This window comes from Moschus berezovskii, chromosome 19, assembly GCF_049115385.1.
Source record: "Moschus berezovskii isolate FMDL1 chromosome 19, NW_MosBer_1.0, whole genome shotgun sequence".
Classification (NCBI taxonomy): Eukaryota; Metazoa; Chordata; class Mammalia; order Artiodactyla; family Moschidae; genus Moschus; species Moschus berezovskii.
In genome coordinates, this window is record NC_142478.1 from 16,004,569 (window position 1) to 16,030,823 (window position 26,255).

Consider the following 26,255-nt stretch of genomic DNA (forward strand, 5'->3'; position numbering starts at 1 on the left):
CACCACAGTTCAAAAAGCATCAATTCTTCGGCGATCAGCTTTCTTCACAGTCCAACTCTCACATCCATTCATGACCACTGGAAAAACCATAGCCTTGACTAGACGGACCTTGGTTGGCAAAGTAGTGTCTCTGCTTTTTAATATGCTGTCTAGGTTGGTCATAACTTTCCTTCCAAGGAGGAAGCTTCTTTTAATTTCATGGCTGCAATCAGTATCCGCAGTGATTTTGGAGCCCAAAAAAATAAAGTCTGACACTGTTTCCACTGTTTTTTCCATCTGTTTCCCATGAAGTGATGGGACCAGATGCCGTGATCTTAGTTTTCTGAATGTTGAGCTTCAAGCCAACCTTTTCACTCTCCTCTTTCACTTTCATCAAGAGGCTTCTCTTCACTTTCTGCCATAAGGGTGATGTCATCTGCATATCTGATATAGATCCTTAGGAGGCTTAAAGAGGAACATTCTGACACATTCTAAAGAAAAGGGAGTTGGCAGAGTTTAAGAGACAAGGGGAAGGCTGGCGAGAGAATTAGTTTGGGGGAATTAAAGGAACAGAGGAGGTGTCATGGCACCAGAGGTGGAGTCTGGCCACAGGAGCTGCGGGAGGGTGACAAGATGGTACCTGAGGTGGCACCTCCGACCAGCCAGGGAAGAAGAGCCTGAGGCTTCAGGAGCCATTTTACCTTTCTTTATCATTTGTTTGCCTCAGTTCATCTTAAAATTTGATTTTGCAGAGAGACAAGTTTAGACTCCTGATAATGTTGCGGAGCCTTAAGATACCAATCAAAATAAGCATTACGCTCAGTTCTGGAAATTTTTGAGCTATTGTAGTCCAATTCAGCTCTAAGGAAATTAAGTTAGGAATTTCAAAAGTTCTCTGTAATGGCCATTGATATTCTACATCTGCCTTTGGTCAAGTTGGTCCATTTAGTTAGAAATGTGCCTGAGGAAGGCCTTGGGCTTTTAAACGTAAAATCATCTGGAGTCCTCCTAGGGGCCGGGCACACTCAAAATGTTTAGATAACTAAGATTTAATTTCTCTGGAGTAAAAGAAAAATTTCCAAACAGCTTACAGCAGAGACAGCTCAATTCAAACAACTTGCAGGCTAATTCCAGCCAGTTTGAAGGAGACAGCTTGGTTTGGAGGAGGAAAGCCAAAGACGTTTTTTAGCCAGTTTCCAGAGGAGAGCCCCTTCCAAAGGAGTAGGATGAAGAAAACTGGAACAGTTTCAGGGAAACGGCCCCTGTTCCCAAATGAATGGGCCAAAGGTATTTTCAGCCAGCTTTGGTTGAAACAGTCTAATCTCAAAATTAGAGTGACCTGCCAAATGAATACTTGTATACGAAACAAAGCCTTAACTGAAGAGATGAAAGCTTAACCGAAGAGATGAAACCTGAACCAAAAAGATGAAACCTTAAGATAGATCCCGAATAAAGCCTGAAGAGCTTCAAATGCAAAGAGGGCATGTGCTCAGAATCCAAAAGAAAGACTTACTTTCATATTCCAGAGTCAGTGAGAAAACAGTGAGTGGGTTCACTGTGCGTATTGCACCTGTTTGCTCACCAGTCCTGAACCTTTGGGGGCTCTTCCCCAGTCCCTGTGTGGGCCACTTCTCAGAACAAATATTTCATATTTTATCTGAAATAAATATTCTGCCAGATATTTCTCCAGCAAAGATAGGTTTGCTTAGGGTCAGCAGAGGATTGCAATTCAGGGTCTGCAACCACAGTAAACGGTGTGCAAGGGGGTGGGCTTTAATAAACAGAAAGCCCATGGCTTTCATTGGCTGAGTCCTTGCCAGGAAAGGAGAGGAATCTTTCTTCTTTGTTTTGGTTCTGTTATGGTCACAGGGTGTCAGAACTCCTGCTCTGGTCTCCCAACTCTGTTTAATTGAGATTTCTGTTTATTAGTTTTTTATGCTTCTAAGAATTGAGGTCTGGTTAAGAGGATGGGAGAATTTTGGTTAATTTAAATTTCACAGTACTGACCATCCTCTTTATCAAATTTGCTGGACAAATATATATAGTAGTTTTATATTTTGAATATATGGCTCTTACTTTTTCATGAGAATTCATTGTCACTTGTGATTTTAGGATTTGGAGTGGATCAGTTACGAGATGACAATCTAGAAACTTACTGGCAATCAGATGGCTCCCAGCCTCATTTAGTGAACATACAATTCAGGTAATACATTTTTAAAATTTTTCAATTTGTATAAGTTATAAGTGGACAAAGAAGTTGATTTTATTGACAGAAAATTTAAAGAAATATAGAAATTATAGTGAAGTGTACTTACCTCTGCTCTTTATAAGCCTCAGGGATTACTTTTCTACTCAATTAGATTCTGTGTTTTAAGTTTACTCTGTCTTATCCTTTATGAATTCTTCTTTTTCCATTTAATCCATACTTTTTGTTGAAGTATAGTTGATTTACAACATTGTGTTAATTTCTGCCATACAGCAAAGTGATTCACTTATACATATATATATATATACATTCTTTTTTTAGAATATTCTTTTCCATTATGATTTATCATAGGATATTGAATATATTAATAGGTCTCTGTGCTATATATAGTAGGGCCTTGTTTTCTTTATGTATTCTTCATGGTATTTACACAGTTCCTTTTTTGTAGATATTTGTCAGATATACTTTGCAGTATGATTTATATCAGAAAAATATGCTTTGCTTATGACCCAATGCAGCACCTTAACAAATTGCTTTAAGTATATCAGAAGTGATGATGTTAAGTTCATTAGGTGTAAACTGTTCATGTAACTTCTCATATGTGTACTTCTATTTGGAAGAAAACTTTATTCTAACTTATTACCTCTAAGGACACTTTCAGTTTTGAAATGCTTAATTTTGGTGTAAATGAAAAACAGCCATATGTTTGTCAGTTGCTTTGAATTTATTGATAGAAACCAGTTAACTTGTTTATCTTGCTCCATATACACCATCTATTTTAACATTCTGTATGTGGTATTTTTAGTTTGTTTTTATTGTCCTAGAATGCAGATCAACACATTTCTTATGAAAAACCTGATAGTAAATATTTTAGGCCTTTTGTGCTGTCTGACCTCTGTTGCAGCTACTCATTAATGCCATTATAACATGAAAGCAGCTGTGCGCAGTGCATAATCACTGAATTTAGCTGTTCTAATTAGTAATTGTAAAGGTCCTTGTTTATTTATTTTATACACAGCAGTGTATGTGTGTTAATCCCAAACTCCCAATTTATCTGTCTGCCCTCCCCTCCCCCACCGCCCTGCTATTTTCTCTGGCAGCCATATGTTTGTTTTCTGTCAATACATGGATTTGTTTTGTAAATGAGTTCATTTATGTCATTTTGTTAGATTCTACTTGTGAGTGATATTTGATATTTGTCTTTGTCTGTCTGACTTACTTCACTTAATATAATAATCTCTAGGTTCATCCATGTTGCTGCAGATGGCATTATTTCGTGCTTATTTATGACTGAGTAATATACCATTGCGGAGAAGGCAATGGCAAGCCACTCCAGTACTCTTGCCTAGAAAATCCCATGGATGGAGGAGCCTGGTAGGCTGCAGTCCGTGGGGTCGCTAAGGGTCGGACACGACTGAGCGACTTCACTTTCACTTTTCACTTTCCACTTTGACACATTGGAGAAGGAAATGGCAACCCACTCCAGTGTTCTTGCCTGGAGAATCCCAGGGACAGGGGAGCCTGGTGGGCTTCCGTCTATGGGGTCACACAGAGTCGGACACGACTGAAGTGACTTAGCAGCAGCAATATACCATTGTGCATATATACCATGTCTTCTTTATCCATTTGTCTTTGGACATTTAAGTTTCTTCCATCTTTTGACTATTATAAATTGTGCTGCAGTGAATATTGGGGTACCTCGATCTTTTTGAATTATAGTTTTCTCCAGATATATGCCCATAATTGGGGTTCCTGGATCATATGGTAACTCAAGTTTTAGCTTTTTTGAGGAACCTTTATACTATTCTCTAGGGCTTCCCTGATAGCTCAGTTGGTAGAGAATCTGCCTGCAATGCAGGGAACCCCGGTTCAACTCCTGGGTCGGGAAGATCCCCTGGAGAAGGGATAGGCTATCCACCCCAGTTTTCTTGGGCTTCACTGGTGGCTCAGATGGTAAAGAATCCACCTGCAATGCGGGAGACCTGGGTTCGATCCTTGGGTTGGGAAGATCCCTTATGGAGTGGAGAGTTCCATGGACTGTATAGTCGATAGGGTCACACAGAGTCGGACACGACTGAGCAACTTTCACTTCCTTCCTCATATTATTCTCCATAGTGGCTGCACCAGTTTACATTCCCAGCAGCCATGTAGGAGGGTTCCTTTTTCTCCACACCCTCTCCAGCATTTATTATTTGTAGACTTTTTAGTGATAGCCATTCCAACTGGTATGAGGTGATACCTCATTGTAGATTTGACTTCTCTAATAATTAGCGATATTGAGAATCTTTCCATGTGCCTGTTGGGCATCTGTATGTCTTCTTTGGAGAAATATCTGTTTAAGTATTCTGCTCATTTTTGATTGAGTTTTTTTTTTAATTGAGCCTTATGAACTGTTTGTATATTTTGGAAGTTAATCCCTTGTTGGTAGCATCATTTGAAATATTTTCTCCATCTGTAGGTTGTCTTTTCATTTTGTATGTAGTTTTCTTTGCTATGCGAAAGCTTTTATGAGGTTTCGTTTGTATATTTTTTTCAATTCCCTTTAGGAGACAGATCCAAAAATATATTGTGGCAATATATTTCACAGAGTGTTCTGCTTATGTTTTCCTCTAGGAGTTTTACAGTATCTGGTCTTAAATTTAGGTCTTTAATCCATTTTGAATTTATTTTTGTGTGTTGTGTTAGAGAATGTTCTAATCTCATCCTTTTACATATGAGTATATTGATTTATCATGTTGTGTTAGTTTCAGGTGTACAGCTAGGTGATTAAGTTATAAATATATATATACACACACACATTGTTTTTCAGATTCTTTTCCTATATAGGTTATTACAGAATATTGAGTAGAGTTCCCTGTGCTAAATAGTAGGTTCTTGTTGATGATCTGTTTTATTGAATCGGTTTTGATAAGTTGTTTTCAAAATTCATCTAATTCATTGGCCTGAAGTTGTTACCAGTATTCCATTATTGCAACAGTGTGATTTGTAAGAAAAATACATCCTTGGTTATTCAGATGTCTCATGTATACCTGGTCTTCATTCATACTTCCTGGCTCACAGCTCCCTAAACCCTTCGAATTTCCTGAACGATAAGAGCAAGGGGATGATATTTGACTTTTTGCTCTCAGGTTCTTGAAAACACTTAAGGGAAAGGGACTTTTGGATTCTGCTCAAGGGTGGGAGCTAGTTGTGGAAAGAATCAGCCATGTGACCCAAAGGTTGGAACTTGCAGTCCCACCCTGTGATTTCCAGGAAAGGGAGATAGTATTTTCCAGTATATTCACATTATTCTGGAGAAGAAAATGGCAACCCACTCCAATATTCTTGCCTGGAGAATCCCATGGACAGAGGAGCCTGGCAGGCTATAGTCCATGGGGTCGCAAAGAATCGAACGACTGACACTTCACATTATTATTTCCCATTGCATATGCTCTTCTTTAGCTTTGTTACTTCCTAATAAAGAGATGGCATCTATGACTCCTTTCTTGAAACTAGCGAGACCTTTGTGGATTTCTTATCTAATAGAATATGGATGTTATAATACTGTTATTTCTAGGACCTGGTCATAAAAGTCAATTTCTTCCTTGTTCTCTGACTCTTTAATGGATTCTTTCCCTTGGTACTCATTTACCGTGCTGTGAGAAAACCTATATCAAATACAGAAACCCAAAAAGAAAAAATCAAAACTCAAGTCTCAGCTAAGCTCCCGGCTTACAAGCGGCACAGCTTTCCAGCTGTATTGGTGAGCCACCTGAAAGCTCATCCTTCAGCTCTCAACTCAAGTAGTCACACCCAGTGCCAGGTGCCAAGTGGAGCCTTCCCTTCTGGGCCCTGTCCAAATTCCAGATTCATAAACAAAAAACAAAAAAATTATTTTTTTAAGTCACTAAGTTTTGAGATGCTTTGTTATATACCTACATATTTAGGTTTTCTCTTTTTAAGTTACTGTTTTTTTAATTCCATCATTTCTGTCTTTTCTTTAGCTGCCTTAATTGACTGATTTTTCCTCATTATGGGTCATATTTTTCTGATTCTTCATGGTAATTTTTTATTAGATACTGCGTTCCGTTCCGTTCCGTTGCTCAGTCGTGTCCGACTCTTTGCGACCTCGTGGACTGTAGCCTACCAGGCTTCTCCGTCCATGGGATTCTCCAGGCAAGAATACTGGAGTGGGTTACCGTTTCCTTCTCCAGGGGATCTTCCCGACTGGATATAGTAAATTTTACCAAGTTGAGTGTTGGATTTTTTTTTTTTTAAAGGGAATTAGACTTTGCTCTGGCAGTCAGCTAAGTTACTCAGGAATAAAGTTGATGGGGTTTCCCTGGTGGCTCACTGGTAGAGAATCCACCTGCCAATGCAGGAGACATGGGTTTGATCCCGGGTCCGAAAGGTACCATCTGCTGTGCACCACACTCCAGAGCCTGGGCCCCACCACTGCTCAGCCCACGTGCCATAGCTCCTGACACCTGTGCACTCTAGAGCCTTTACTCTGCAAAAGACAAGCCACTGCAATGAGAAGCCCATGCACTGCAATTAGAGAAAACCCCAAGCAGCAATAAAGAGCCAGCACAGCAAAAAAAACAAAACAAAACAAAACAAACAAAAAACCTAGTTTCTTTATTAAAAAAAAGAATCAACTTGATCTTTTTTAGGCTTGACTTTAAGCCTCTTTACCGGGAACCTAGAGTACCTTTTACTCTAGGGTGGAAGTCAGCAAACTCTTTGTAATGGGGTAGACAGTAAATATTTTAGGCCTGGCAAACTATATTTAGGGTTCAATAATATTGAACCCTAAAATTAAACAGACTTAGCCATCCAGTCATGAAAGTGCTAGACAGGTGGAGCCAGCCCCTATTAAATGTGTGATGTGAAGAATCTAAGCGCATGTTTGCTTCCTGCCAAACTCTTTCTCAGAGGAAGAGGAGAGTAGTGGGTGAGAGAGAAAGGCTGGGAAGATTACTTCCATCATCAGAATGAAAGTATTACACTCTTTCTCCTCCCTTCTTACAGTACTTTACCCTAAGATGCCTGGGGTATAGGAAGCATTCAGTGATGTGATTATTATTATGCTGATTTGAGCAATTTGAGTAGCTGTCACCATCTCATCATCTGTGCGTTTACCCTTCCCACATGCATTGCCATTGGACAGACAGCATGATTTTCTATGCAATATTATTTCTTAAATTTACCGCAAGATAAAATTTATAAATAAGTTTAAAAAGGCTTTATGGAGTAATAGTTTTAAATTTTCAGTGAGGCACAGTTTGCTTTGCAAATCTAATGAAACCACATATATAGTATAAGTTATACCTATGATTTCTGGGGCTACATAGACCTGGCTTACTGGTAGCTCAGTTGGTAAAGAATCTGCCTGCAGTGCAGGAGACCCAGGTTCCATTCCTGGGTGGGGAAGATCCCCTGGAAAAGGAAATGGCAACCCACTCCAGTATTCTTGCCTGGGAAATACAGTCCATGGGGTTGCAAAGAATCAGACATAACTGAGCCATTAAATCATAGACCCGAGGGTAAGAACCCATGATGTAGATCACATTTAAAGAATTTTAACATCTACACGCTACTGTTAAATGGTGTCAACAGCAATGTTGAATAAGCTAAAATACAATGAATAAGTGATGGTAGTTAAGATCCTGTGAGGCGGGCAGACACATGTGTGAACTCCGACTCTGCCCACTTACTAGCTTTGTGACCTTAAGCCAGTTACTAACCTGTTACTTTTTTCCCCCCTTTAATCAGTAAAATTGAGATGATAATAGTTCCTGTATCACAGGGTTGAGGAGTCAGTGAGATAATGTATATATAAAACATTGATTCTGGGCCAGACAAAGAGTGTATCCACTCGCTGTTTCTGCTGTTGCTGTTGTGTTTATAATTATTAGTGTTATTATTTTCCATTGCCTTTCTAACCTAACTCTGATTATCTTTAGGTTCAGTGACTAAATTATCCTGAATTTAATAACAGAGATGAAATCATTCTGAGCAGAAAGTTTGGTCCTTTGGATCTGCTTTTGTTAAGAAAGAAAAAGGAATCCTTAAGAGTCATCTTCATGATCTTTGATCTTTCCACGATAAGAAAGACCTTTCACTGCCTGTTTATGGCTGGTGTATCAGGGAAAAGATCTTTTGTACGCCCTTCAAAATTTCCCCTTTTTCCTGTGTTTCCCCTCCTGTCTCCTTCCTGGCCCAACAGACAGAGAATGATGTCTCTTTGATACCTCTGGCCTCTTTTGAAAATCTGGTAATGGCATTTATCCTGTCAGCATTTCCTGAGTATTTAGCGTTTTACATCTTGATCTGTCTTTATTACTTGAGGAACAGCCCTTAACTTTCCCCATTCCTTTCTGATGAAAAGCTTAGGCTATAGAAGTTTGGTCCCCACACTAAGCGACAGATCCCCTGCTGTTTTTATAGACCGACTTTTGACACAGACTGCTTCTGTTCAAGTAGCTCATTGTTATTAAGTGAGTACCAGTTTATACCAGATCTTAACTTTTAAATCACGTTGAAATAGACTTCTTAATGGTTATTTTGATTGATGTATAAATTGTCTACTTTTTCCCCCAATGACCAAAATAATATATGCTTATTTTAAAACATTAATCAGAAAATATAGAAATCATTAAAAAGAAAATAAGTCCTACACCATCAGAATACTCACTTTTACTATTTTTGTATGGTTCTATATAGGCCTTTTTCTGTACATATGTAGGTTTATATGACTTAAAAAAATTTTTGTTTTTCCCAAAATGGCATCCTGTTTTTCAGTCTGTTTTATAATCTGCTTTTTCCCCTTCTTTAACTATATATCTATGTGTATCTTAAATAGTTGTGTAATATTTCATTGAATTGGTGTATTGTAATTTGTTTAACTAATTCTCTATTGAGATGGACATTTAGGTTATTTATAATTTTTCAGTGACTTAACTGCAGGACAATGAACATTTCTCTTTGTCTGTTTTAGAATAGTTATGTTATTATTTTCCTTTAATGCATTCTTAGAAGTTCTTTGTGAGTCAAAGACTTTGCATTTACTAAATGGCATGAATGTACGTTTCCCTAATCATATTTGGGTATTATCAGTTATTTTCATATTTCCCAATATGATTAAAAAACACCCCAATGTCTATGTTTTAATTTCCTGTTTCTTTGATTATTGGCGATTTAACTTTTTTTTTGGGCCACTAGCAGTTTTCTGAGATTAATTTTTATTACATAGTCTTTACTTATTTTTCTAAGATATATATTTTAAAAGAGTAGAGGTTTATTTCTTACACTAAGTAATGAGATTATGCATTCTAGTTCTTAAACATTTTTCTCTTTGCTAGACTTAGTTTCTCACTTAGCTAGTTATTCTCAAGTATTAACATAGGAAATTAAGTAAGTACTAACTAGAAAAGAAAACCAAGCTTGTTAGAATAATTTTCTTTGTCTAAAACACAAGTGAGGAGAACCGAAACTCTCAATGCTTATTTATTTGCACTCTAAGGTACCTATTTTGGCTTAACTGGTCCTTCTTAGCATCTGGCTCTTGACCATGTTCTAGATGAGTGATATCTGTAAAAATAACGTGTATCTGTTTTTTCACATGTTCTTCATTTTTATTATTGTTAAAGGACATGGAAATCATTGATCCAAATACTCATTTTAGCAAAATATGACTTTTAAAATCAGAAGATAAGATGTTTGGGATATAATCTTTCCATATGATAAAAACATGTTGTTTTTACTTTATTGCTTTTAGAAGAAAAACAACAGTGAAGACATTATGTATTTATGCGGATTACAAATCTGATGAAAGCTACACTCCAAGCAAGATCTCAGTCAGAGTAGGAAATAATTTTCACAACCTTCAAGAAATTCGGGTATGTCTTTAAAATTCTTAAAAATATTTTGTCCAGTAACATTTGCTGTTCAGAAGATGGTCACTTTTGACATTAAACAGATTAAAGTGTTAATTTATAAAAGGGAATGTGTTAATATTTTAGAAAACACTTTATATATTATGTATTTTTAATTTTCTTCTGAATTCTGATTGTCATCTGTATTTTTTCTCCAGTATTTTATTATGGAAAATTTCAGATATACAGAAAAACTGAAAGAACTAAACAGTGAACCCCAACATACTCATATTCTAGATTATACAATTGTTAGTGCTTTGCTATATTTGCTTTATGATAATCTGTTCATTATCTCATTTTTATGTGCATTTCAGAATAGGTTGTAGATATTTCTGCATTTCTCCTCAAATACTTTAGCATGGTATATGATAACTAGAGTTAATATTTCTAAAGGTTCATTTTTTAAGGTAAAATTTATGTAAATTTTGCACAGATCTTAATTATATTATTTGGTGAGTTTTGACAAATGTAGGATACATCTGTATAGCCCCCAACTCCTGTTAAGATATGGAACTTTCCATTACCCAGAAGATCCCCTCATATTTCTTTCTAGTCAGCCCGCATGTCTGTCTCACCCTCAGTGGTAACTTGTGGTTTTGTTCGTTCGTTCATTCATTCATGCCACAAATCAGTTTCGCCTGTTCTGGAATGTCATATAAATGGAATCATGCAGAGTATACGTTTATGAAAAGATGCTTTCGCTCAGCCTCATTTTTTTGAGATTCGTCCATGTTGTTGCATGTATCAGTACTTCATTTTTTGGATTCCTGAGTTGTAATCCATTGTTTGAATAAACTACAATTTATCTTCTGACAACTTTCTGAAGCCAATAGGACCATGCTTTTGTGACCTGAATTTTATTAATCCCCAAATATTTACATTCCAGAGATATTTTAAATGATTTTGAAATGTACTCTTGGAAAACTGTGACCCTTACAAGCGTTTTTTCTTTTCAGAAAACCTTTGAGCTCAAATAGTCATTAAAATCTTTTAAATTAGGTGGTTCTGAGAAATCTGGGAAGGACCTATAATTTTTGAAAGACTTCTAGTTACATTGTGGCCTGGACTCTTATTTGGCTTAGTGTTTATATTTAGATCTATCTACACTTATATTTCTTCCCCGAGTTTTATACTTAATAAAAATCGTATGTACTTTCATTGTTTTCTCATTAAGTGCAGTGTTTTCCTCTTGTGAAACTTGCTTATACATTAACAAATAATAAGTAAATACATTGTTCACAGGTATTATTGTTTGATCTTCTTTGAAATAAATTCATTGCTTTTTGAGATGAATGCTTGGTCTTCCAGAGTTATCTTCCTTTATTTTTAAAGAGTAATTCTGTAAATTTTCTCAAGGACTAATCTGGTTTTGAAAAATTGCCATAAAAAAAGTAGTCTTATTCTAGTTTAAAAACATTTCTTATTTTCTCTTGACAGACCATACTGGTTAATTTATACTTCCTGTGCTTGAATAAATTCATAAGTAGATCAGCTCTGAATTTCCTTCATTTAAATTTTTTTCAATTTTTACTTTTTTCATTCAGAATCATTAAAAATTTTATTATCATAGTCATATTGGACCATTTGCTAGACGCTTTTATTAGTCAATTAGTCATGTAGCTAACTGTTAATGTTTAAAGCCTTGAGATATTCTTATATTTCAATTATTAAACATTTTATATTTATCACATGATTGGGTCACTCATATTGAGAAGCCTTTGGGAGCAGAGTCAGCTTGTTTTGATTTTGAATTAAAGATTTGTCATCTAGTTCTTCAGAGAGGTTGAAATAAGTGAAACACTAGGAAGAAAAGGTTTTGATCTGAGATATGTATGGTATATATTTATAATGTCCACTAGATGTCACTGTTGTCCTTTAATTGCTGTTCTCCTAAACTTAGAGATTAAGTTGAATACCTCCGCACTAATTTTTTCAAAAAAATTCTTTAATGCATTTTGGGAACTGTAGTCTTCATGTCTGATTTCTAGATATGTGTTAAATATATGTTTGTATTTGTAAATTATAAAAACTGTAAGGAATATTTGGATCATTGTAGAATACTTTTAATTTAGTCTTTGCTTTTATTATATCATTTAAGTCATGAAACATTAGCCATATAGAATAAGGGCTCTTTTAAATAGTCTCTAAGTGTGTTTATATTTCTGTGTAGTGACCACATAGCCTCATGAGACCAATAATAATAAATATTACCAGGTGATAATGTAAGTTGTTTTCCTGAAAAACTTAATGAACATACTGTTTCTCTGCCACAGTTCTCGCTAAGGAACCATAATTTTTGGATTTTGCTTTAAAATATTAGTGCTGCCTTTGCAGCTCATAGTATAAAGAATACTTTTATCTTTAATTATACATCTTTATATGTGATTTATTCTTTTACCTTTTTTCTTTTGTAAGTTAAAGAAGTTAAGAATTTGATATCACTTTGTTTTTTAAGGAAAGATAAGCAAAGGATGATTTTATTTTCTTAATGTTACTCCTCTATAACATCTAAATTGTTACTTTAAAAAAATCTTTGTTTTTTCTAACTCAGATGCTAAGACAAGTGATTAAAATAGTGTGAACTTTTATGAGGTTTTTAGAACCATCATTTTATTAGTTATAGGACTGATTTAACTGAGTGGAAAATCCAACTAAATCTTTTTATATTTTTCCATGGATGCTTGCCCACTGGAGGGTGTAGTGTGTATTGGAGTGTTTTAATAGGTTTTCCTTTTTTACTAGAAATTATGGATTTGTTTACTTGAAACACTCTAAAGCCTATTTTTTGTAACTTTGTTATTGATTTGAAATAGCAACTTTGAAAAAAATTATAATTCAGGGTGAGAAAAACTTACCAGTCATCCTGTTTATCCAACTATTACTAGTTTTCTAGCATACATTTTATTTCATCTCAGTTATAAAGTATGACATTATATGTAGATCTATGTTTTGTCTGTTGAAAAATCTCTGCAGAAAGATCAGGCCCTTCCCTTACTATTCTAGAATGCATATTTTCACCTGTATTCCTGAAGAGGAGGTTAAAACAGAAATTAAGTTTAGACTTTCTGTCTAATGGATGCAAGATACTGACTCTGGGTTTGGCCAGTTAGAACATTTTTCATACCAGAGTTGAATTTATTTATGCTGCTCATTCTGCTTTCCTGTTTTCAAAATTATCTATCCTACACAAATCAGAAACCAACAGCCTAAGACCATTTTATGTTTATAATTTATTCCTTCTGCAGAAGAGACTATTTCTATATGGAAGTAAGAATATAGCATTTCAGAGTCTGTGTCATTATCTTTTCAATATATTTAATCTCAGTTCTTTTTCTTTTATGCAAGAAATCATGTTCATGTTGTCCAGGAAGTTATTCTAGAGATGTTTTCAAATAAAGATATAGTTTCTTTTTAACTATTTAAATCCTTTGTATTTTCGCATTATGTTTTGGTTTAATGTTCTTTTCCTTTGCTCTCAGAAGGAAAAATATGTGTAAAGAAAATTTTTTGTTGTTTAGTGTGAGGAACCAGAATACTACTATGTATTAAATGTGATCATTTTAGAATACATCCCCAGCAAAAGTCTAAGAAAATTTAAAATTAAAATTTTCTAACTGGGTGAATAGATACATGCATACGTACGGCTGAGTCCCTTTGCTGTTCACCTGAAACTTTTACGGTGTTGTTAATCGGCTATATTCCAATACAAAATAAAAAGTGTTTTTAAAAAAATTACTAAAGACAGTTCTCTTTTTATCTCTGTGTATATTCTCATTCCCCTAAAAAAAAAAAAAACTATTGTAGAAATTTTTGTTCTCAAATATAAAATGAAAGTCGTTTATTAGACATATAGTGGCAGCTCTCAAAATTATTTCTACACAGTTTATGAAAAACAACTTTCTAATTTAAGGTTAAGCAGATGTTTTCAGCATATGTGAAAGTTGTCCTTTGGTTCATTGTTAGTGTTTTACTTCTAAAATTTGTAGCCACAAGAGAATAAAGTACTGATGGAGCCCAAAACTGAGTGCTTAAGTGAATTTTAAGCCTTGCTTTTGTCTTCAGATAATAAAGCTCTTACCAAGTGTTTTTTTCTTTTTTTCTTTTTTTAAGAGGAGGCTTGAAACAAGTCTTTAATGTTAAGAGAGCCATAATGCTATTTTCCTTTTCTTCCATGTAGGCGAGCATTTTGGCTGTCTACCTTGTGTCTTAGATCAGTAGCATGGCTGTGAGAGTCCATATATGGTACTTTGACAGAAGTGGTTAATAAGTCAGCTCTTCTGTTAAAATAACATTTGCTATTATAATTTGCGTTCCATTAATGTGTGTGGTAGAGTGCGGAGATGCAGACAAAGGCTCTGACTCTCTCCATTGATCTTAAAATCTGCTTTTAGTTACTTTCTTATGAGAGGCCTATTTTAAACAACTTGATATAAAGTAGAATGATTTAGGTGGTATCTGCAGACATAAATGGGTTTGATAAAGCAGTGTTTAATTTACGGAGCCTTTGGAAAAAATAGTTTTTATTGAATTTAGCTAATTGGAAAGAAAATATTTTTAAAATCAGTTTTTATAACTAATTTTAGGACATTTTGAAATGAGTGTAGAATTATTTTGGTGTGGTAAACACAATGTTTTGGCTGGAAATAATGTCTTTTATCCCTTCTAATCATAATGAAAAATATTCATAATTATCAGTGCATACATTACTTATGGAGTTGGGATAACTATGCATTTGGCATATGTTTCTTCTTGAAACTAAAAATATATTACAGAATAGAATAGTATATATATTTTTTGGAGAGGAACATTCTTGTATCTCTTCTTTTTTGTTTGACCACAAACTTAAACTACAGATTTTTTGCATAGCCTGGCATTCCCATGTAAGACAGATTCATGCTTTGTTCAGTAAATATTTATTTAGAGGCTGTTAAGTGCCAGACCCTGTATTAAGTACAAGGGATACAGCAGAGATGGTCACTGTTTCTGCCTTCAAGCACTTTGCAGTCTGGTGGAAGAGACAACAATTACAATTTAGCAAATACACGCAGCGTGTATGAGAATAAAATAGTTTAAAATTTTTTTAATTTAATGATAGTAATAGTTTAAAAATTTTTTCTAAAAGAGGTGATGGTTCGACTGAATCTGAAGGATAGATGTAAAGCCTACTAAGGTGGAGAATAAAGTGGAGCTGTTTCAACATAAACGTTCCATACAAAGGTATGGAAGCATGCAGGCCTGGCTGGCATGGTGGCAGAACTGCCAGGAATTTAGCATGCCTGACAGCTGGGTAGGTGTGAGGCATCTCAGGAAAGACCGGAAAAGTGTTTATTCTTTCAGCATATTTATTGTGATGGTAATGGCCTGTGTACGTAAGGAGTTTACCTTTTTTTGTAGAGTAAATACATAATTGTTCCACTGAAAATGATACAGGTGAAAGTCAGATTGTGCCTTCTGTTAGACTTCTAGGGAGCTTAGACTTGAAATGAGGAAGCATTAATAAAGTGAAATCCTGGATATGGTGGGACTGGAGCAATGTGAAAACCAGGCATGTAGTCCTGTGAGTGCAGGCTTACTCGCTCGGTCGTGTCTTGACTCTTTTGCCACCCTTTGAACTGTAGCCCACCAGACTCCTCTGTCCATGGGATTTTTCAGGCAAGAAAACTGGAGTGGGTCTCCATTTCCTCCTCCAGGGGATTAGGGTACAAATTTCAAGGATTTAACTAAGGTGAGAGTGGTTGGGTTCAAGAGGAAGGGATGTGTTTGAAGTAGAATCCAAAGGACTTGTGAATGATTGCTACCTGGGAGTATTGGCAGGTGATTCAAGTAGGTAGAATGGGACATCTAGCATTCTTCTCATGTCTGGCATCTGGTTGAATATTGCAGTTTAATTGGAAATGGAATATGGAGTAAGGACCACAGAGGTGGGGATGGAGAGAAAGTTTAAGCTAATGAGATTAATTTCGCCTCTGATTTCTTGTATCTTTTCCAATGGAAGACTTTTCAGTGGGTAGTCAGGTTCATGAAGCTGAACCTGAGGAAAAAAGTCTAGGTTAGAGTTATAGGTTTGAGAATCATCCATGTGTAAGTAGCAGCTTCGGTGTGAGTTTTTATTTCATTCAAGGAGTGCGTATGGTTGAAAAGAATACCAGAGCTGAAACTGTGGGAAATGCCAGTATTCAAGGATTGGGTAGTAAAAGGTCATCCGATGAAAAACACTGTGAGGAGCTGCCAGAGATGAGAATAAAAGTCAAGAAAATATAATGTCACAGAACTGATAATGGTCAAGAACTCAGTTAGATAGGGACTGAAGAGTTTCCTTCCTAAGCCTGTGTGACATGTTGTAATAGGCAATGTATTTAATGCAGCTCTGAACTAAGGCAGTTCTTGCAAGTAGTTTAGTCACTGCTTGGAGGGATAGTTTCTAAATTTATATTAATAGATTGGAGGCTAATGAAATTAATTTGCTTTTGTAGCAAGAATTCTAAGTTTTCCTATCATAGTATTTGTGCTAAGTAAGAGGATTCTTATGGGTACTCTTGTTTCATAAGTCTTTAAATTGGAAGGTTTTGTCCTGCTGATGCATACTTGGAGGAAACTATGAAGTCGATGGGGTTTCTTTCAAGAGCATTGTGCTCTATAGTTGCTTTTTTCGAGAGCATTTTCACAGCACTTATGGAAAAACTGCACTTTTTAAAACATTTTTTTTAGGCAGAGTGACAGTAGTAATAGTCAAGGGCAAAGAAAACAAAAAAAACAGAATTAGAAAACCCTTTATTTAACCCTGGGCTTCCCCGATGGCTTGGTAAAGAATCTCCCTGCAATGCAGGAGACCAGGGTTTGATCCCTGGGTCGGGAAGATTCCCTGGAGAAGGGAATGGCAACCTACTCCAATATTCTTGCCTGGAGAATTCCATGGAGCCTGGAGGGCTACCGTCCATGTGGTCGCAAAGAGTTGGACACAACCGAGCAACTAACACTTTCACTTTATTTAATCATATAATTAAATAAAGTGGGTTTCCTAGGTGATGCTAGTGTTAAAGAACCCGCTTGCCAGTGCAGGAGACATGAGACATGACAGAAGCAACTTCACACACACACATGCATGGCAGGATGTAATACAATAATACAATAAAATATACTTTATTATATGCTTTACTTACAAATATGAAAATGAGATATGGATTATCAACCCCTGTTATGTAAAGAAAGCTTACTGAGTGTGACTAGCTGAATGAGCCAGGACTGAGCACCTGACTGAAAACCTAGCAGGTGTCGGAAACAGTAGACTTTAATAAAAAAAGTCCAATAAATATACCAGCAGGCAGTCCATAGACTTGCCACTGACCCATGTTGTATACTTCACTTCAAAAAGATTATCTAAATAAATCCAATTGATTCCTTCTCAGAAAAAAAAAAAATGTTTTAATTGTGATGAAAAAAAATAACCCCATAGAATTTGTCATCTTAACATTTTTAAGTATATAGTCCAGTAGTGTTAAGTATATTCACATTGTTGTATAACAGATCTCCAGAATGTTTTCATCTTGCCAAACTGAAAATCTGTGTCCCTTAAACAAGTCCTTGTCATTTCCCTCCCCTCAGACCCCAGGAACCACCAGTCTACTTTCTGTCTCTGAATTTGAGTGCCTTAGATACCTCATATAAGTGAAGTCATGCAGTATATGTCGTTTCGTGACCAGCATATTCCAGCTAGCATGATGTCTTCGAGGTTCATTCAAGTTACAGCATGTGACAGGATTCCTTTCCTTTCTAAGACTCAGTCATATTCCATTGTATATATAGACCACATTATGTTTATCCATCCATCTGGCAACGGACACTCAGTTGCTTCCACCTTGAGATTATTAATAAGGCTGCTTTGAACATGGGTGAGCAAATATTTCTTTGAAACCCTACTTTCAGTTCTTTGGAGTATAAATCCAGAAGTGGAATCGCAGAATCATATGGTAGTTCTATTTTTTAATTTTTTGCCTCTCTCCAAAGGATGGCTTATAAGAAACAGGCAAGTTAGCAGTAAGACTTGATGCAGAAACATAGTAATTTGAAGAAGGAGGGGTAAGATGAAGGGCCGTGCACCATTGAAGCTTTAAAGTTAGAAGATTATAAGCTGTGAGGTACAGGAGTGGGCAGGATGGCGTATGAGGGGAGTGGATATAAGGACAGAGACACGGGGAGAAAGACAAACAGGGTGGAACAAGTGGTTGGTGCCCCAGCATTTTTCATTTCCTTTCTGATACCTGGGTGTTTATTTTCTCCTGGTTTCCCATGTATATGTAAACTTTTCCATAATCTCCCGCTTCCTGTAGACTTTTGAGTGAGTTTTTATCCCTGGCTACTAAAATGACCCTGATTAGAACAGTAGTAGCAACAGGAAGAGCTGCAATGTTTCTTGCTAAGAAATACCTGCTGAAAATATTTTTCATAATTTAAATATACATTGAATTGAGGTGAGCCTACTCAAAGACTTTCTGTTTTTTTTCTCAGTCTCTTATTTCACACATGTTAAATGAAGAATTAGCATTCTCCAAATAGTACAGGTACAAATAGTTGATTTTTTTATAGGACCAATGTTGCATTTGGAAGAGAAGAATTGGCATGTCAATTTTGATTTTTTAGAAAATATTTATTTTTCTATTTGCTGCTCCTGGTCTTAGTCGAGGAATGCAAACTCTTAGTTGCAGCATATAGGATCTAGTTCCCTGACCAGGGATTGAACCTGGGCGCCCTGCATTGGGAGTGCAGAGTCTTAGTCTCTGGACCACCAGAGAAGTCCCTCAGTTTTGATATAGATTGGATTGACCATCATAGAATCGTTTCTGAGTTGTTGTGTTCACTATTATTTGCGTTTATTGTTAGCTCTGTGGTTCATTAAGTACTTCCTACACACGTGTCACTGTGCTAAGCAGTCACCACTCACAGTTTCGTTTTTTTCTCTCCAAAGCTCACGTGGTGGTCAGATATCCCCATATGGAAATCAAGCTGAGACTTAGAGAGGTGAAGTAGATCTTGTGCTATAGGGCTCATGCTCAACATGAGAACGTTAGAACGGAAAGGAACTTTAGAGGTAATTTAGTTCATCAGAAACTCAGATGCTGAACAAACTGGCAGGTAACGCACCACCATCAATCCATGGTGTGTTACCTGCCAGTTACTCAATTGCAGCCTTTCTTACCTCAGGGAATATAGGTGCAATGTTGCAAGGCTTGCAGTTTTTAAAGAGAAACCGTAAATCTGGATTTGAATATGGAATTTCCCAATTTTTAAAACATGCTGGGCAAACAGGGTATATTTGCTGCTGGATGTGGCCACTAGTTAGCAGCTTCTTACCAAGTACGATGCCATTATTTACAAGCAGTACACCACGAGGTGAGGTAAGCTGCCCAGTGTCACATAACAAAGCAGTTTTTTAGCTGGGAACCAACAAACATTATGTATTTCTCTCATTTTTTTCCTTAAAAAACAATCACATTAGATTGCAAGTTACCAAGACATTTCATCAAGTTTTTCAGAAAAATTGAAATCTGTATCTGAGGAAGTGAGCTAGTTAGTACTAGTTAGTAAGTGGTGGGATAGACTGATTATTGATTTTTGAAATGTATTTAAAAATTGTTTACTCCCTTGGTATATCCTCTTGAAAATTATTGATACTTGTAATGCTAAAGTTGTTGGCATGTATGCATGCATGTTAGGTCACTTCGGTTGTATCCTACTCTTTGTGACCCTGTGGACTGTAGCCTACTAGGCTCCTCTGTCCACGGGATTCTCCAGGTAAGAATGTTGGAGTGGGTTGCCGTGTTCTCCTCCAGGGCATCTTTCTGACCCAGGGATTGAACCTGTGACTCTTAGGTCTCCTGCATTGGCAGGCAGGTTCTTTACCGCTGGCACCACCTGGGAAGCCCATTGTTGGCATACATCTTTATAAATACTCGCTTTTCTTTTTGCTGATTGCTTTTACTTAATTATTTTATAAAGACCTTTAAGCAGGATAATTTGTAGAATAAAATTTCTAAAGAGAAAAGGAAAAAAAATCTCCAAGTTTCGGAATAAAAGAGTGAGAATATTGGATAGGAACTCTGGGAATATAAGCTAGTTGATACTTTCTTCTGTGGCCGCAAGCCTTTGTAGGTTTCTGGGGACAGGATATCTTTCCTCTTATATTTACAATTATAGTTGATGGTAGAAAACAGAAACAGTAGTTCAGCTATCTCAGTACTATTTTCAAAACAAATTGTCTGCTTTGTAATTAGCTTAAAAATGATAATTGGCTAAAATGGTCCTTAGCTAATCTTGATCTCTGGTGCTTAATTAAGTAGGGCAGAGTCAACCTTCAAAGTACTTCTGATAAGAAAAAATCTAGAATCAGACTGAATGATACTGTAACTTTGAGACAGTAGTAGGGAAATTGTTTAGATGTTAGCTGTCTAACAATTTTTATTGTCTGAAGCCTTAACTTGTTCTAAATTAATATGGTATTTCTTAAATAGCTGTGTAAATTTGCTACTGCCTTGTTTTTGGTAATGAAGATTATAAGCTCTTATTCTGGATCGTTTATAATCTGTAGGTTCCCATTCTTTGCCACCAAATGAATAAATTATCATATATTTACAGATACCTCAGATTGAAATATATAATGCTAAGAGAATGAGAAGACAAGCCACAGACTGGGAGAAAATCTTTGCAAAAATACCTCTCGTAAAGCACTGTTATCCAAAATATACAAAGAACTTTAAAAACTCAATAAGAAAACAAACAACCTGATTTTAAAAATAGGCCAAAGATTTTACGGAACATTTCACCATAGAAGATACACGAATGGCACCTAAGCATATGAAAACATGGTCCGTATCATACATAATCAGGGAAATACAGACTAAAAGGAGATAATAGTACGCATTTTATTAGAATGGCAAGAATCCTGAGCACTTAGCGTACCCAGTCCTCACAAAGACATGCAGCGAAAGGAACTCTCACTCATTGCTGGTTGGACAGTAAAGAATCCACCTGCCATAGAGAAGACCTGGGTTCAATTCCGGGGTGGGAAAGAGCCACTGGAGAAGGGAATGGCTACTCTCTCCAGTATTCTTGCCTGGAGAAATTCTGTGGACTGAGAAGCCTGGGGTTACAAAGGGTCAGGCACGACTGAGCCACTTTTGCTTTCACCTTGGAAGACAGTTTGGCAGTTTCTTAAAAAACTAAACATACTCTTACCATATGATCCAGAAGTCTTACACTTTGATATTTACTCAAAGGAGTTGAAAACTTCAGTTCAGTCGCGTCCGACTCTTTGCGACCCCATGAATCACAGCACGCCAGGCCTCCCTGTCTATCACCAACTCCTGGAGAACACCCAAACTCATGCCCATCGAGTCGGTGATGCCATCCAGCCATCTCATCCTCTGTCATCCCCTTCTCCTCCTGCCCTCAATCCTTCCCAGCGTCAGGGTCTTTTCCAATGAGTCAACACTTCGCATGAGGTGGCCAAAGTATTGGAGTTTCAGCTTCAACATCAGTCCTTCCAATGAACACCCAGGACTGATCTCCTTTAGGATGGACTGGTTGGATCTCCTTGCAGTCCCAGGGACTCTCAAGAGTCTTCTCCAATACCACAGTTCAAAAGCATCAATTCTTTGGCACTCAGCTTTCTTTAGAGTCCAACTCTCACATCCATACATGACTGCTGGAAAAACCATAGCCTTGACTAGACGGACGTTGGTTGGCAAAGTAATGTCTCTGATTTTTAATATGCTATCTAGGTTGGTCATAACTTTCCTTCCAAGGAGTAAGCGTCTTTTAATTTCATGGCTGCAGTCACCATCTGCAGTGATTTTGGAACCCAGAAAAATAAAGTCTGCCACTGTTTCCACTGTTTCCCCATCTATTTCCCATGAAGTGATGGGACCAGATGCCATGATCTTAGTTTTCTGAATGTTGAACTTTAAGCCAACATTTTCACTCTCTTTCACTTTCATCAAGAGGCTTTTGAGTTCCTCTTCACTTTCTGCCATAAGGGTGGTGTCATCTGCATATCTGAGGTTATTGATATTTCTCCCTGCAATCTTGATTCCAGCTTGTGCTGCTTCTAGCCCAGCATTTCTCATGATGTACTCTGCATATAAGTTAAATAAGCATGGTGACAATATACAGCCTTGACATACTCCTTTTCTTATTTGGAACCAGTCTGTTGTTCCATGTCCAGTTCTAACTGTTGCTTCCTGACCTGCATACAGGTTTTTCAAGAGACAGGTCAGGTGGTCTGGTATTCCTATCTCTTTCAGAATTTTCCACAGTTTATTGTGATCCACACAGTCAAAGGCTTTGGCATAATCAATAAAGCAGAAATAGATGTTTTTTTGGAACTTTCTTGCTTTTTCCATGTTCCAGCGGATGTTGGCAATTTGATCCCTGGTTCCTCTGCCTCTTCTAAAACTAGCTTGAACATTTGCAAGTTCATGGTTCAAGTATTGCTAAAGCCTGGCTTGGAGAATTTTGAGCATGACTTTACTAGTGTGTGAGATGAGTGCAATTGTGCGGTAGTTTGAGCATTCTTTGGCATTGCCTTTCTTTGAGATTGGAATGAAAACTGACCTTTTCCAATTCTGTGGCCACTGCTGAGTTTTCCAAATTTGCTGGCATATTGAGTGCAGCACTTTCACAGCATCATCTTTCAGGATTTGAAATAGCTCAACTGGAATTCCATCACCTCCACTAGCTTTGTTTGTAGTGATGCTTTCTAAGGCCCACTTGACTTCACATTCCAGGATGTCTATGTCTGGCTCTAGGTGAGTGATCACACCATCATGATTATCTTGGTTGTGAAGATCTATTTTGTACAGTTCTTCTGTGCATTCTTGCCACCTCTTCTTAATATCTTCTGCTTCTATTAGGTCCATACCATTTCTGTCCTTTATGGAGCCCATTTTTGCATGAAATGTTCCCTTGATATCTCTAATTTTCTTGAAGAGATCTCTAGTCTTTCCTCTTCTGTTGTTTTCCTCTGTTTCTTTGCACTGATCACTGAGGAAGGCTTTCTTATATCTCCTTGCTATTCTTTGGAACTCTGCATTCAGATGCTTATATCTTTCCTTTTCTCCTTTGCTTTTCACTTCTCTTCTTTTCACAGCTATTTGTAAGGCCTCCTCAGACAGCCATTTTGCTTTTCTGCATTTGTTTTCCATGGGGATGGTCTTGGTCCCTGTCTCTTGTACAGTGTCACGAACCTCTGTCCATAGTTCATCAGACACTCTGTCTGTCAGATCTAGTCCCTTAAATCTATTTCTCACTTCCACTGTAAAATCATAAAGGATTTGATTTAGGTCATACCTGAATGATCTAGTGGTTTTCCCTACTTTCTTCAATTTAAGTTTGAATTTGGCAATAAGGAGTTCATGATCTGAGCCACAGTCAGCTCCCGGTCTTGTTTTTGCTGACTGTATAGAGATTCTCCATCTTTGGCTGCAAAGAATATAATCAGTCTGATTTTGGTGTTGACCATCTGGGGATGTCCATGAGTAGAGTCTTCTCTTGTGCTGTTGGAAGAGCGTGTTTGCTATGACCAGTGCGTTCTCTTGGCAGAACTCTATTAGCCTTTGTCCTGTGCTCCAAGGCCAAATTTGCCTGTTACTCCAGGTGTTTCCTGACTTCCTACTTTTGCATTCCAGTGCCCTATAATGAAAAGGACATTTTTTTGGGTGTTAGTTCTAAAAGGTCTTGTAATTACATGCACACAAAATCCTGAAAAATCCACACAAAATCTTGAAAGTTTACATCGACACAAAATCCTGCATGAAGATGTTTATAGCAGTTTTATTCACATTTGCTAAAACTTGGAAGCAACCAAGGCATCCCTCAGTAGGTAAATGGATAAATAAACTGACAATAGGAATGTTATTCAGTGTTGAAATGGACTCTAAACTCATGAAAAGACATGGAGGAACCACTTTCACACATTGGAGAAGGAAATGGCAACCCACTCCAGTGTTCTTGCCTGGAGAATCCCAGGGATGGGGGAGCCTGGTGGGCTGCCGTCTGTGGGGTTGCACAGAGTCGGACACGACTGGAGTGACTTGGCAGTAGCAGCAGCAGCAGCAGTGGAAAGATTCAATCTTGAAAGGCTACATATTGTAGCATTTTAACTGTGTGACATTCTAGAAGAGGCAAAACTGGGGGGAGAATAAGAAGTTGTTGGATTGCCAGGAGTTGGGTGTGATGGGAAGATGAATAGCTGGGACTGAGAAGATTTTTAGTGCTGTGAAGATACTCTTGTGACACTATAAAGATGGATACATGTCATGGTATCAGGTTGGTGCAAGCATAATTGTGGTTTCGGATGGTGAATTTTTGTTATTATATCTAGGCTCTAAGATAGGGATCATTACAATTAACACATTCTTGCCAATGAGAAATAAGTTTGTTTATTCGTATGGCATAAAAATCTGTGCTTCAGGGTTCATCAAACTCTTAGAAAGCACTTTGTGCCACCTGGTATTTGTGGAACCATTTTCCCTGCAAAAAGTTGTCAAGATGCTTGAAGAAATGGTAGTCAGTTGGCGAGAGGTCACGTGAGGCAAAACTTCGTAGCCCAGTTCATTCAGCTTTTGAGTGTTGATTCAAAAGTTGAAGTGCTGTTTGTGTGTCGTGTGGTCGGGCGTTGTCATGCAAAAGAATTCGGCCCTTTCTAATGATCAATGCCGGCTGCAGGCATGGCAGTTTTTAGTGCATCTCATTGATTTGCTGAGTATACTTCTCAGATGTAATGGTTTTGCTGGGATTCAGAAAGCTGTAGTGGATCAGACTGGCAGCAGAACACGCCATACAGTGCCATGACCTTTTTTTGGTGCAAGTTTGGCTATGAGGGGCTTCCCTGGTGACTGAGCTGGTAAAGAATCGCCTGCAGTGCAGGAGACCTGGATTCGATCCCTGAGTTGGGAAGATCCCCTGGAGAAGGGAACGGCTACCCACTTCTTCTGGCCTGGAGAAATTCATGGACTGTATGATCCATGGGGTCGCAAAGAGTTGGACATGACTGAGCAACTTTCACTTGGCTTTGGGAAGTACTTTAGAGCTTCTTCTCTGTCCAGCCACTGAGCTGGTCTTCACTGATTGTCATATAAAATCTGCTTTTCATCACATGTCAGAATCCAATCGAGAAATGGTTCATTATTGTTGCATAGAATAGGAGAAGAAAACACTTCAAGATGACAATTTTTTTTTAAATTTTTGGTCAGTTCATGAGGCACCCACTTATTGAGCTTTTTCATCTTTCCAATTTGCTTCAAATGCTGTATAACCATAGAATGGTTGACATTGAATTCTTTGGCAACTTCTTGTGTAGTTGTAAGAGGATCAGCTTCGACGATCTTCTTGATTGATCATTGTCAACTTCCAATGGCTGTCTACTACGCTCCTCATCTTTAAGGCCCTTGTTTTCTTTGCAAAACTTCTTGGACCACCACTCCACTGTATGTTCGTTAGCAGTTCCTGGGCCAAAGGCACTCTTGATGTTGCGAGTTGTCAGTGCCGCTTTACGACCCATTTTGAACTCAAATAAGAAAATTGCTTGAATTTGCTTTCTGTCTAACATCATTTCCCTAGTCTAAAATTAACAGCAAGTAACGTCACTAGCAGAAAAAAAAAAAAGAAAAAAACACATAAAGTGAGAAATGGGCATTAAAATGATGTATAACATAACCACATTTATTTAAGAAAGTATTCTGGGGTGGGGGCAGTCCTAAGATGGCGGAGGAATAGGAAGGGGAGACCACATTCTCCCCCACAAATTCATTGAAAGATCATTTGAATGCTGAGCAAATGCCACAAGAATGTATGCCAGTATCAGCTGCAAAGTTCAATAGTGCAAAACCACAGTTACTTCTGCGCCAACCTGATACACGTGTCCAATTCCATAGAATGTATAACATAGGAGTAGAGCTCTGAATGTGAACTTTGGACTTCAGATGATCATGATGCGTCAGTAGAGGGTCACCCTTTGTAACGTATGTGCCAATCTGGTGGTGGATGTTGATAATGGGGAAGGCTATGCTTGTGTGGGGCAGAGGTATATGGGAAATCTATACATTTGTCTCTCTTTTGCTGTGAATAAAAAACTGCTTTAAAAAATAATCTTTATTATAAAA

At 37.3% G+C, this 26,255-nt stretch overlaps 1 protein-coding gene across 3 annotated transcripts in view; it reads left to right on the forward strand.

The window, feature by feature from the left end:
* The window catches only part of ANAPC10 (anaphase promoting complex subunit 10), a 96,463-nt gene that overhangs the window by 23,340 nt on the left and 46,868 nt on the right, over positions 1–26,255 (forward strand). For all 3 annotated transcript variants that reach the window (XM_055404506.2, XM_088828000.1, XM_055404505.2), the window contains exons 3-4: positions 2,092–2,182; positions 9,945–10,065. In XM_055404506.2, the coding sequence (XP_055260481.1) occupies positions 2,092–2,182; positions 9,945–10,065 (212 nt within the window). The remainder of the gene's footprint in view (positions 1–2,091; positions 2,183–9,944; positions 10,066–26,255) is intronic.